The sequence below is a fragment of the Canis lupus genome, chromosome 1, assembly GCF_011100685.1.
Source record: "Canis lupus familiaris isolate Mischka breed German Shepherd chromosome 1, alternate assembly UU_Cfam_GSD_1.0, whole genome shotgun sequence".
Taxonomy (NCBI): Eukaryota; Metazoa; Chordata; class Mammalia; order Carnivora; family Canidae; genus Canis; species Canis lupus.
Genome location: NC_049222.1, coordinates 52355560 through 52367907, shown reverse-complemented (window position 1 = coordinate 52367907; position 12348 = coordinate 52355560). Strand labels below are relative to the sequence as shown.

Below are 12348 nucleotides of genomic sequence, written 5' to 3'. Positions count from 1 at the left end.
CTTCTCTCTCTGCCTGTGTCTCTGCCTCTCTCTCTCTCTCTCTCTCTCTCTCTCATGAATAAATAAAATCTTTAAAAAACAAAAAAATAAAAAAAATAAACCAGTCACATTTTATAGTCAACATACTAACACATGGTTTCTTAAAACAAAAAAAAAAAAGAGTTCTTTAAAGAAATATCACAACTGATCTACAGGATACTGCTAAATATTAAATTTAATCATTGTTATTTCCCATATTCCTGAGCAACTCTCCTCTTACAATTTAAAGGAAAAAACTTCCTATTCTGGTGAAAGGGTTATTTCTCAACAAATTTTAATCACTAAACACTGTCTTTTATGTACTAGTATCTCCATCTGCTGGAACATAACCTCCTTACCATTAAGAGTTCTTAAGGAGAAAAACTTTGCAGTAGAGATTTTGCAACTACTTAGAAATAAAACCTTTTCATTAGTCACCATTTGAGGCAACTACGAACCCACACTTAACTTCAAGAACCAACCAATAATTAAGAGTGAGCATCTATCTGGCTTTTCCATTTAGGAACTATTTTCAGAATAGCAATATATTACCTGCTGGTGAAAGAAAGATTTACCTAACTACAGAGGGAGGATCAGTCTATGACCACACTAACCCAGATTTCACTAATTGTGGAACCAGGTAAGGTGCCCCCAGCCTGAGGCAAAATCAAGTGCATAGCATCACATTTGATGTACACTTGAATCTATTTCATCCTTTAAACCTAACTTCCCAAGCACTAGATATACAGAGCATAAAAGAACAATTCCAATAAGGAAGTTATAGCAGTGCCATAAAAAAGATGGTTCTAAATTAAAAAGATGTAAAGTCATAACAACCAGATTCAAGGAGTGGGGTCCTGAGTCAGACTCTTGCTTGAACAAGCCAATTATAAAAAAATATTGGGGGGGGGGGGGGAGGGCACCTGGGTGACTCAGTGGGTTAAGCATCTGCCCTAGGCTCAGGTCATAATCCCAGGGTCCTGGGATCAATCCCTGTGTTGGGCTCTCTGCTCAGAAGGGAACCTGCTTCTCTTTCTCTCTCTCTCTCTCCTCCCAGCTCCTGCTATCTCTGTAGCTTTCTCTGCTTCTCTATCTCTCATAAATAAAAATAAATAAATAAATAAATAAATAAATAAATAAAGTATTTTGGGGATAACTACAGAAATCTGACTATGGACTGGTTATTACATTAAGTGTAGGACCAATCCATTTTATTCAGTGTGATGTTGCTATAAAGGAAAATGCTAGTTTTTAAGAGATACATAAATACACAGAAATGGAATGTCAAGATACCTGCAATTAAAACAATCAACATAAAAAATAGTTAAATAAAGTACAATAGATGATGAAAATAATGAAGTTCTCAAAAATCTTCGTATTTAGTAACACATCCAGATTCAACAATATTAGATGAGTGAAACTGGGACAAAATTTCCTCCAACTCATATCAATTCAAGAATTTCTAAGACACCCCAAATGCAAAGAGTTTCTTCAATTCTCTTTAATTCACACATAAGCTTAATTCTAAGTAACCAAAATTGTAGCTGACAGCTATACAAATGAGCTCCACATGTTCTCAATACCTCAGGATTAACATAAAAACTTGTGGGTAAGGAAAATATTTTTTCTATGTTTATTTGTAGCTATAACACATTCTTTAAAAAAGTCTAAAGAGAGCTTAGACCTAAAATATATAAAACTCAAAATGTATTTTCTTAAAATATTTAATAAAAATAGAACTATTTAAAAGTTACCTAACCACTTAACCTTTCATAATGCATCCAATTTCTACTTCCTTAGACTCATATATTCTACACTCTTGTTACTTGGTCCCTCAAACAGTTTATTATGACACCCCAAAATAATACAAGCCTTCCACTGACTGGTTCTCCTTACAAAACTCAGAATAGAATTCATGCTGTTCATCCCAACATTCAAGGCCCATCATGGTAGAGCCCGAACTTAGGATGCTGGCTCTGCTCCTAACTCTAACTCTCCTTTGCATGCGTTTGCCATTCCAACTAACAGTTTAAACACACTTTCTGAAAATCTTTCAATCTCCCATCACCACTATTTTGACATACAGCACTTTCTCTTCTCGAGGAACATCCTCCATCCTCCCTCATTAAATCCCTCCCTCATTAATTGAATCACCTCATTAAATTCTACCATCTATTAATATCAAGTCAGATCCTACTTCTCAAAAAATATTAGGTATTTCAATTCAAAGGTACTTTGTCTCAACTATCAGAATGCTAGCAGTGAGTAATTCTCATGAAAATAAAAACTAATAGATACTCATATGGATAAATTACACCGTTTTTCTTTTCTTCTTTCATCCTCTACAAAGCTGCCTTGCTTATCTCCTTGTCCATCCTAACAAAAACCTAAAAATATCAACAAAAATTAGATGATGCCACCTTACAGTCTCTGAAGTTCTTTTGCAGGTAATACTCTCCAAATATCTTAATTTGAAGTTGACAGGGCAGTTATTAATTCCATTTTCACATGAAGTATCTGAGGTTCAGAGAGGTTGGATATCTTGCCCAAGATCACCAAACTAGTTAACTGCCAACTCATGATTAGATCTCATGTCTACTAGCCAAAGAATTCTTATTACTTGCAACACGGTCTCGTTAGTGTATGGACAGAAACACAAAATCATTTTTATCTTTGTGCTGGCTCACATGTTCATATGTATATATACACATATTACACAGTTAACACGTGAATACCTGTCATGACAAATTGGAACCTCAATGCAACGATGGTAGCAGCAACAATAGTAAGAACTAGGTACAGTTAATTTCCAAATACCTTATATTTGGCTTTGGTATGAAATTTTAGTTCTTAAAAAATTTATTTACCTACCATGTAACAATTCTCTCAGTGATAAAAGTACTGTAACACAGCAAGCAAGGACTATAGTTTATACTTAATTATTTTCAAATATACTTTAAAGAATCAGTTGATCCATCGGATATTGGTATCAAGAATGGGATGCGGCGGCAACTAGTACAGCTCCCTCTTCCATTCAATTTATCACCATCCACCTCCTGACAGTCACTCTTTATTTACAGAGTTGCTACCTATGGTACTAACTACCCTAAGCTGATGTAAAAGTGAACCAAGTGTATATTCCTGACTTGAATCACCTAGCAATAATAAACCTTTATGTTATATCTTCCAGTCAGAAATGTTAGGTTTCCTTGAATGGCTTTAAAAATAGCAACTGGAGTAATAATAATAATACCACCAATAATAGTAAATACACACTAGATTTGTCCCTACCAAAGAATTAAGACTAACCTATGGTTATTAACAAGTTTAAGTGAATGAGCTGAAATCCTCTAAACACCCTTACTTTCTCATTTTTAGCCTCTTAACTATCAAAAAAATTTACCTTTAAAAAAAAAATTCTGGCTCCACGAATTTGACCAGTATCTGCTCAAGTCCAGCATAGCACAAATTAACAAAATTCCCACTTACTTTTTGTCTTCATGTTCGTGACCTAAGGCAACACAGCAGTTTTTTAACACATAAAACTATTCTGGGTTTTTCTTCTCTAGTTCCACTATGGAGTAACAGCTTCACCAAAAAGATCATAAGGTAGAACCGAGGATCAAGCTCCAACTCCGATGCTCCTTGCCTTGAGATGCAAAGTCACCTCTCTAGACCTCAGTTCTTACACCTATAATGTGAAGATTTCCCCTCTCAGGTCCCTTGCAGCTCTGAAGTTCAATGCTCTTTTGATATTATTTTAGTTTTCCTTACACTAAACTGAATCCAAGAAATGTTTTTTTTTTTTTTTCCACATATACATCTCAAATACTCTTTGTAAAACCATTCTGAGACCCCATAAAATGACAGTAAGAGTTAATGAAAAAAAGGTTTCCAAGAAAAATTTCAGGACGCCTGGGTGGCTCAAGTTGTGATCCCACCACGGCCCTGGGATCGAGTCCCACATCAGGCTCCCTACTCTGAGGGAAGCCTGCTTATCCCTCGGTCTCTGCCTCTCATGAATAAATAAAACCTTGAAATAAAAATTTCATAAAACTGCTTTTTACCAGCATTTTGCAGCACCCCTAAACATAATATGTGTGTGTGTGTATATATATGCATTATGCATTTTTATTAAAGTTTTCTAAACTCTTAAGTTAGCGTAAAAGCCAAAAGTTCCCCAATAACTGACCAGATGATCATGCCCAATCTCTACAACAACCTGCCCTGCACAAAAGCCAAAGGCAAGGTCTTTTAACTTAGGACCTGCGAATAATGACCCTTTCCACTGTTAATAAATAATCATTTCAATCCTGGGGCCAAGCAGATATTCCATTACTTCGAAAACCATCCTTGTTCTAGAACTTCATCAGCCCTAGCGCCAACTCTCAAGGATTCAAGGCCAGTTCACATTTAATGCATATCTCCCATCATATACAGGTGTGCCTACATGTGTGTACACACACAAGCCCTTTCTTTAGTATCATGGCCAGGTTAACATGAGACTACTCTACGGATTTAAGTGCATTTTGACATTTTTCTGATACTTCAGTACTCTTAAAAAAGCATTCAAACTGACAAGTTCTGCTTTATCATAATATGATAGAAATGTTACAAAATTGATTCATTTCACTAGTCACAAAATTTAGTTTAACAAAATATGTAGGTTAGAATCAATATATAAGGCAACATTATAAACATGAATTTTTTTAAATTTTGCTAGACCTGATAGGCTTCCTGGAAATTCAAACTAGAGTCGCTGCTTAGCGAAACTGAAGAAATTATGAAACCACTGAGTACAATTATTTGCTCGTTAATTACAAGAATTCTGGATAAATCCTAATCTTCGACAAGCAATATGTTTGTTAAAAATTCATGACAGATTTACTTTAAAACATTGTTAGGGCTAAAGCAGGTAAGACGACTGCTTTTTAAGAGGGTTAAAAGTTTCAGTTAGCTAAAAACTCTTATTAACCATCCTCTAAGTAATGGCACTTTCGAATTAGCTTAAAGAAACACCTGTGTTTAAAAAATTATTTGTGTTAAATTACTGTAACTGCCACATAATGTTTATACTGTTTTCTTCTAAACTAAAACCATTCAAATAGTCCTTATTTATCCTGAACACATCAAAGTAGCACTTAGGGACCTGGAATCTTTCCCGTATACTGTGTTTTACAGAGTACAAGACCTACATATCAGCTGACTTGTCGACTTTTATAGGTAAGTGACTAGGGAAAAAGTTCACCTATATAATGCCACAGACACCAAAACTTTTAAGAGCTGAGATGGGCACTGACAGCTTCTCTCTGCTTATGGATTGGTATAATTTGTGTAAGGACTGGCTGAAAACTACTGCCCAAGTAAAGCAATTTGATCTTTCTAATTCCCATTCTCACCAATGGTACTAAAGTAAGATGAAGACAAAAGCTTCTTGAGAACTCGCACTGCAAATGATATTGTACGATTTCTAAAAAATATCATTAAAAAAAATACATGTGTCTTTTTTTCTAATTGCCCCAAACTATCACCAACTATTATATAATTGGCTTAATCCCATACTTCAGAGAAAACAGAAATCGAGAGGCTAACAACGTCAACCTACTTATTAATTCAACAAACATCCGATAGTGTACATGTGCCAGGCTATGAGGTGGGCTCCTTCAAGGAACAAAGGTACACACACACAAAGAGAAATAATATCACAACATGAAGTACAATGATAAATGCATAGACAGAAGTACCTAACACACAGTGGATCATATATATCTACAGTCAAATTTTGTAACATGGTCACAGTAACAAAACAAAATGCATTCACTATGAAAAGTTTAATACTATGTTTGCTTTCTGTTAAATGAAAAAAAGCTGTAAAAATCTCACTTAGAAATCAAACAACCTAGCTATTTGGGGTCCCAAAACTGAAATGTCAACTTTAAAAGGGGTATAAGCATTCCCTAAAAGTTCCTACGAAAGGGAAAAATACACTAGCTTGATGTCAAAAGAGAGAGAGAGAGAGAGGGATCAGAAAATATAATGAAGTCCTATCAATCACAAAATAAAAAGTTGGTGCATAATATAATTCTGACCTCTTGGCACAAGTTCTTGCACTATCCTGATCCCTTGGCCCTAAAATAGATCACTGGATCTATTCATAATAGTTGGCCTGCCAACAGCAGAAAGTTGCTCAGTGGACTGTCACCTAAATTATTAAATGAATAAAACTCAAAAATGGCAAAGTATTTTCCATCTCCAACAGAGAAAGACAAGTTTTGCTTATTATTGTACCATCATAAACCAAATTGTATTAACTAGAATAAATTTCTCAAATAAATTAAAAGATGTTCCAGTCAGATTATAAAAAGCTGTCCTTAGGATCACACTGGTATTAATTAAGGCCAAAAAGGTCAAAAAACAAAACAAAACGCTTACAAATCTAAACATATTGGCTTCAAAAAAGGAGCACGTGAATAATGCTCCAAGAAAGGGCGTGTGTGTGTGTGCACGCGCGTGCAACATGCATCCATGTGTTGGGGGACGAAGGGAGCACACTTGTCTTTTGTCACAGGAAGTAAATAAAAAGCCATTTTTTTCTTATGGAAAACTGATGCACTTTGCAAGTGCACTGATGTCAGCTCCAGGACAGTGGCAAGTGAGTGGGTAATAAACAGAAATATAATGTGTACAAAACCTTAAAAAGCCAAATTAACTTATTTTCACTTTATATACCCAAAGCCATTTAAGAAAAGGTGCTTATACCAAACACACTAGCAAATGAGATTAGCAAAGACACCTATTTCTATTAATTACGTTATATCCTTGGGAGTACAGCTTTTACTACAAAACATGTAAACCGGATAGTTAAGAAAAAGGAATCACCTTCTGCTTCATTGAATGTGCATGCATTTTGAGTATATATTCTACCCAAGGGGTAGTTAAAGCTTCAAAAGTACAGAATGAATGTAGAATAAATGACCTAGGATACAAGTTATCATTTCCATTATTACTTTACAGAGCTGGTGACACCTCCTGGGTAAGGAAAAAAAGAATAACTGATTATAAATATCCTATCCTTCTCATCACTATTAATTCAAAGGGTTAGCTTACAACTGCAAAATCTTTCTTCCTAAAGAACAATTACTTCAACTTAATAAAATCTGTTTGTTACAGAGATTGAGTACTGTCAACAGTGACCCAGAAAAAAAAAAAAAAAAAAACACTAAAATCATAATAAACTATACAGCAAAACTCCTCTCAATACCAAAAAATAGCCATATAATTTTTGAATCAAAGCTTTGGTAGACAAGCAAGATTTTCCCCTACAAAAAAATTTTGAAGTGTAAGAAAACCGAGGCTACGATAAGATACTTTCAATACTGAATGCATAATGAAAATAAACATTAATATGGAAAAACGTTAACTAGTAAAGCAAATTTTAATTTGAAATATTTTCTGCCCACATTTTAAGGGAGAGGGTAAGAAAATTGAGGTCAGAAAAATCTATTACCAACCCTCTTAAAAGACCATGAGAAAATGAACAGGCATTTTTCAAATCAGCAAAACAGAAGGTAATTGAACATGTTTGCTCACTTTTTCTGAGCCACACACTAATTTTTCAAACATTCACAAAAGATTTAGGCTAGCTTTACTTATAAACCGTACCATGCATTTTTAATTTTCCCATCAGCAGCTTTAACCTTCCTCTGCCTAAAAAATGAAAACTCAACATCTGATTTTAAAATCCCTAGTTCATCCCCTTCCCCCATGGGGTTTTTTTTTTTTTTTTTAGTCTAACTGATTTCATTTGTAGCCTTCTCAATTCTAATTGCAATACTCTATAAAAACAGAATTTGCATTCATTTTCATGACAAAGAAAGTTTTTTTTGTTTTTTCTTTTTTAAATAAAAAACTTCTTTTAGTGACTACTCTTTCCCATGGATGGTCCCAGGATTCGGTTTGGAAACTTCTCTCCAGAAAGCAGTTTAAGGCTTTAAGACCTCAGTTTCATGTGTAATCATCTTTATCTTCAACAAAAGATTCTTAAGCATTGGAATCAACTGAAATTACGTCCTTTATTTGAGTGAGCCAATCTAGACCTCATTCATAACTTAAAAGAATAACTGAAGATACTTAAGAGGAAAGTCTGACAATCCCTACCTCCCCCCTCCCAAAAAATAAATCCAAAAACCAAAAGCAGTGTCCATAGTGAAAATATAGGCTAAAGGTTAACTTGGCATGGAAATAAAATGTTCAATCTAAAACATTTAAGTTTTAATCAACTAAAAAAATCTAGCACACATAACTCCCAAATTTGTAACTAGCCAAACAAAAATTCTCAGACAAGCAAATTCTTTAAAGCTTACTATAAAAATAAAATTGAAATAGAATTCCTAAATAATCATTCAAAATTTCTCATTATCAGAAAATACACCTATTTTAAGTCCAGTATCTTGATTATCAACGTAAAACATGTAACTTTATCTAAAACATGTAACTTTATCTAAATTGAAAAAATTTTTCCGCCAATCGTATGGAAAAGGAAAACGTAATTCCTAACCACAAACAGAAGTCCTGATTAATTTGTTTTGGACAATGACAGGTCACAAAGGGGTAAAGCAAGTTGCCAAATTTTCAGAATTAAATCATCTGGCCAAAAAAAACGTGATACATTTCAAAAATCAGTATTTTTCTGAAGTCAAATTAAGTTTATAATAAAGCTAACAATTAGAGGAAGCAGCTTATTCCACACTAAGGAATAGCCCCTCTTCCTGCATGTTTGTACTGGTCTGATAAAAAAACAATCAAACTTCCTAGTCATTATGCTGTCCATTTTAAACATCCCAGCTACGACACAAGCAATCTTTACTTACCCTGGGGAGGAAAGGCTAAAATTCTAGATAGACCAAGATAAGAGATGGAGTAAACCACATTAAAAGAGAAAAAAAAAAAAATTACTTAGAATGTATCATCCTCAGCTAGTGGTCTCCCAAGTTTTAAAAGGCAAATAGTTACTATTTCCAACCACAGAGAAATGAACAAACCTTTGTTAGAGATAAAGACCTAAGTGGAATTCTAGATTTGGAAGATTACAAATTATTGAAGCCAACGTTAGAAACTTTTTAACAAGGAACAACTCCAAATGATCACTTAAAGATTTTAGATCAACATAAAAGCACAGGTGAGAAGTCTTTCAGAACTAATCAGAGAAATTCAAATTATGTTTTTAAATAAGATACACATAAAGTGAAATACCTTCAATTTTTTTCATAAACTCCTATGTCATTTGATTGAACTCAGCATTGTAATTAAAAGACTAATGCAACTTTAATTAATTCTAAATATTGTGAGGACACATTTCATTTTAATGTCAATGAAAGATTCCTTCTAAACTGTACTAAATAAAGAAAATTTAACAAATACTATTAAAATTTTAAAATTTCCAAAATATACCAAGGCAGAAAAGACATATCATTTTTGAAATGCAATAAAATTGTTCCCATAATTTTACGTAATGTGTTCTGAGTTTATAACTATATATTATAAATACGGTAAGTGTATTATGAACACGAAATGACACGCAAAATGATCTACTGTGATTCAGATTTAAAATATAATATAGATCAAATTATTGAGTATATTACACATTTTGCTCCAAACATTTCTCATGTTTAAAAAAAAATAACTGGCGCCCCTTAGCGCTCACATTTGGAAATACTCAATTTAATAGTTCCAGCAATTTTTTTTTTTTTTTCGACATTCCAGAAAGTTTTCTGCCTCCACAATCTTTCAAATGCCAACACAAATAGAAAAAGCAGAACCCCTTAAAGGGACAGCTCAAGTTTTTTCTGGAGCAATATAAAATTAACAGATTTGCTATTTCAACAAGGGAAAAAAGCCCATTCCGATGAGGATTACCGCTGTTCGGTCTAACATACGTAAGCAATAGCTAGGACGCTGTAAGACCTAACAGTCTCGAACTTTGAAAGTTGTTTCTAGGACTTTCTTGACAACAAATGATCCCGGGATTCTTCTTTAACCATCTTTAATCACGAAGACATTTCCGGTCTTTTGTTCTTTAGTGACATTCCAACTCTCTAAGCTTCAGATTCCTTTTCTCTAGTTCTATAAAGATCTCGAAATTCCTATGAAAAATCTAAAATCCACGGTTCAATTCTATAAAACAGTTTATCAGTCTTCCAGGGATGCTTCTGAGACAGGAAAAGAAAAAAAAGAAAAAAGAAAAAAGAAAACCTCCTGAGTACTCGATTTTCAAATTAGACTTTGTTGGTCATTTTGTCTTCTCCAGGCTTCCACAGAAAAGCAGAGCTGCTAGAATTCGGCAGTCCAGGGCACTGCTCTAAGCAAGAACTTGTTAAAGGAATCCCAGAGTCGGCCAACATTAATCTTGTCGTTCTTCGCAACCCTCCGCTCTCCGCCAACAAAGCTTTTCTGCAAACTTTGCCCCTTCTTCTCCCCGTCCTTCGGAACGTCCATCCTACAGAGCGAGGCAGCGGCGTCCTGGGTTCGCTCTCCGCCGAAGTTCTCTCCGAGTCGGGACGACGTTTAGACTCGTCCTCGCGGTATTTCGTTCTCACCCCCCCCCCCCACCCCGCGCCCAAAGTGAAGTTAAACTCCCCAACAGTTCTCGCTTCCCCAAACAAAAGGACGAAAAGTGCTTTCGGCTGTCATCTTGCCCCGGCCTCCGGCTCGGTCCGCACTACTTTGGGGCTCCTCGGGCACATTCCCTCCAGTGGCCCGGCCCCACGCTGCTCCCCTCGAGTACTCGCAAGCCGCACCAACTCCCCAGCAGCCGCGGGCCCCAGGACCCTCCACTGTGGGAACGCGCGCGGCCTCCGGGAGAGCCCCCCGGGGAGCGCCCCGGGGCCGGTGTCCTTCAGGCGCCCGCGGGCCGGGCGCGGCCGGCTCCTCCGGGGCTCCTCCGGGGCTCCTCCGGGGCTCCTCCCGGCCAGGCCCGCCACGCTCCGGGCCGTCGCGGTGCTCGCAGGCGCGGCGGGAAGCCAGGGGCGCGAGGGGGCTCGCCCCGCAGCCTCCCCGGGGCGCCGAGGCCGGCGGCGCGAGGCCCGGGGTCGCGGGCCTGGGGGGGGGGGGAGAGGGGAGGGGGAGCGTCCCGCCGGCGGGTCCCGCCCGAGCCCGCGGCCCCGGCCCGCCCGCCGCCGCCCGCCGCCGCCCGCCGCGCCCCGCGAGCCCGGCCTCGGCGCCGCCTCCATGCGCCCCGCCCGGGCCTCTGGGTCCCCGGGCGCACGGTCCCCGCCAGCCGCGACCTTCCCGCCCTCCCAACACGCCGGCGGGCGTCGGGTCCCGGGGAGATGGGCCGCCCCGGGGCGCGGGGCCGCGAGCGGCTGCCGAGGCGACTCACCTTCGTCCAGCAGCCGCTCGAGGTGGTTGAAGATCCCGCAGAAGTTGGGCAGGCTGCTCATGAGCTTCTTGTCGTTCATCAGCTGCATCAGGTAATCTGGGGTGGGCTTCGGCTTCTCCTTCGTTTCCATTTCCCCGACCATATTCCAGGCTCCGCAGCTCACTCCGCCCGCCGCCGCCGCCGCCGCCGCCGCCGCCGCCGCCGAGGAGGGAGGGAGGGAGGGGCGGGGAGCCCCGGCCGCCGGCCGCTCGGGACTCGGCGTCCCGCTCCGCTCCGCTCCCGCGCCGGGCGCCGGGGCGGCCGGACCGCGCGCTCGCCGCGCTCTCCCCGCCCCCGCAGGCACTTTCCGCCCGCGGCCCGACGCGCTCCCGGCCCGCCGCCGCCGCCGCCGCCGCCGCCGCCGCCGCCGCTCCTCGGCCGCCGGCTCGGCGCGTCCCTCACGAGGCCGGCGGGCGGGAGGCGGGTCTCCGCGGGCCGAGTGCGGGCGCGGGCCGCTCGGCGCCGGACGAGGAGGAGCCGGGCCGCCGCCGCCGCCGCCGCCGCCGCCGCCGCTCGCTCGGCTGGTCGCGCCCGCTCAGCCGCCGCCGCCGCTTCTGCCGCGGGCTCGGGGTCTCTCTGGGCTGGTCCCCGCCGCGGCCGCCTCTGCCGCTGCCGCCGCGCTCTGACTCCGCTCCTCCTCTTCCTCCTCCTCCTCGCCTCCTCCTCCTCCTCCTCACTCACTTGGCGGCGGAGTTCGCCTCAGTTCAGGCGGCGCTGCCAGCGGCGGCGGCGGCGGCGCGGGGGGAGGGGCGGCGGCGCGGGGAGGGCCGGGGGCGGGCGGCGGGCGGGGCCGCGCAGGGCGGCCGTTAGCGGGGCCCGGCCGGCGCGCTCCTCCTCCCGCCGCCGACCCCGGCCCGGGCGCCGCCGCCGCCGCCTCCCGCCTCCGTCCGGCGGGTGGTCGGCCCGAGAGGGGC

The 12348-nt window shown here is 40.9% G+C and overlaps 1 protein-coding gene across 1 annotated transcript in view; it reads right to left on the bottom strand.

Moving 5' to 3' along the window:
• QKI (QKI, KH domain containing RNA binding) overlaps positions 1-11552 on the bottom strand; it is a 155180-nt gene extending 143628 nt beyond the window's left edge. Inside the window, 1 exon segment of the mRNA NM_001003021.2 lies at positions 11396-11552. Within this exon segment, the coding sequence (NP_001003021.1) occupies positions 11396-11537 (142 nt within the window). The 5' untranslated portion in view covers positions 11538-11552.
• Positions 11553-12348: the final 796 nt, after the last annotated feature.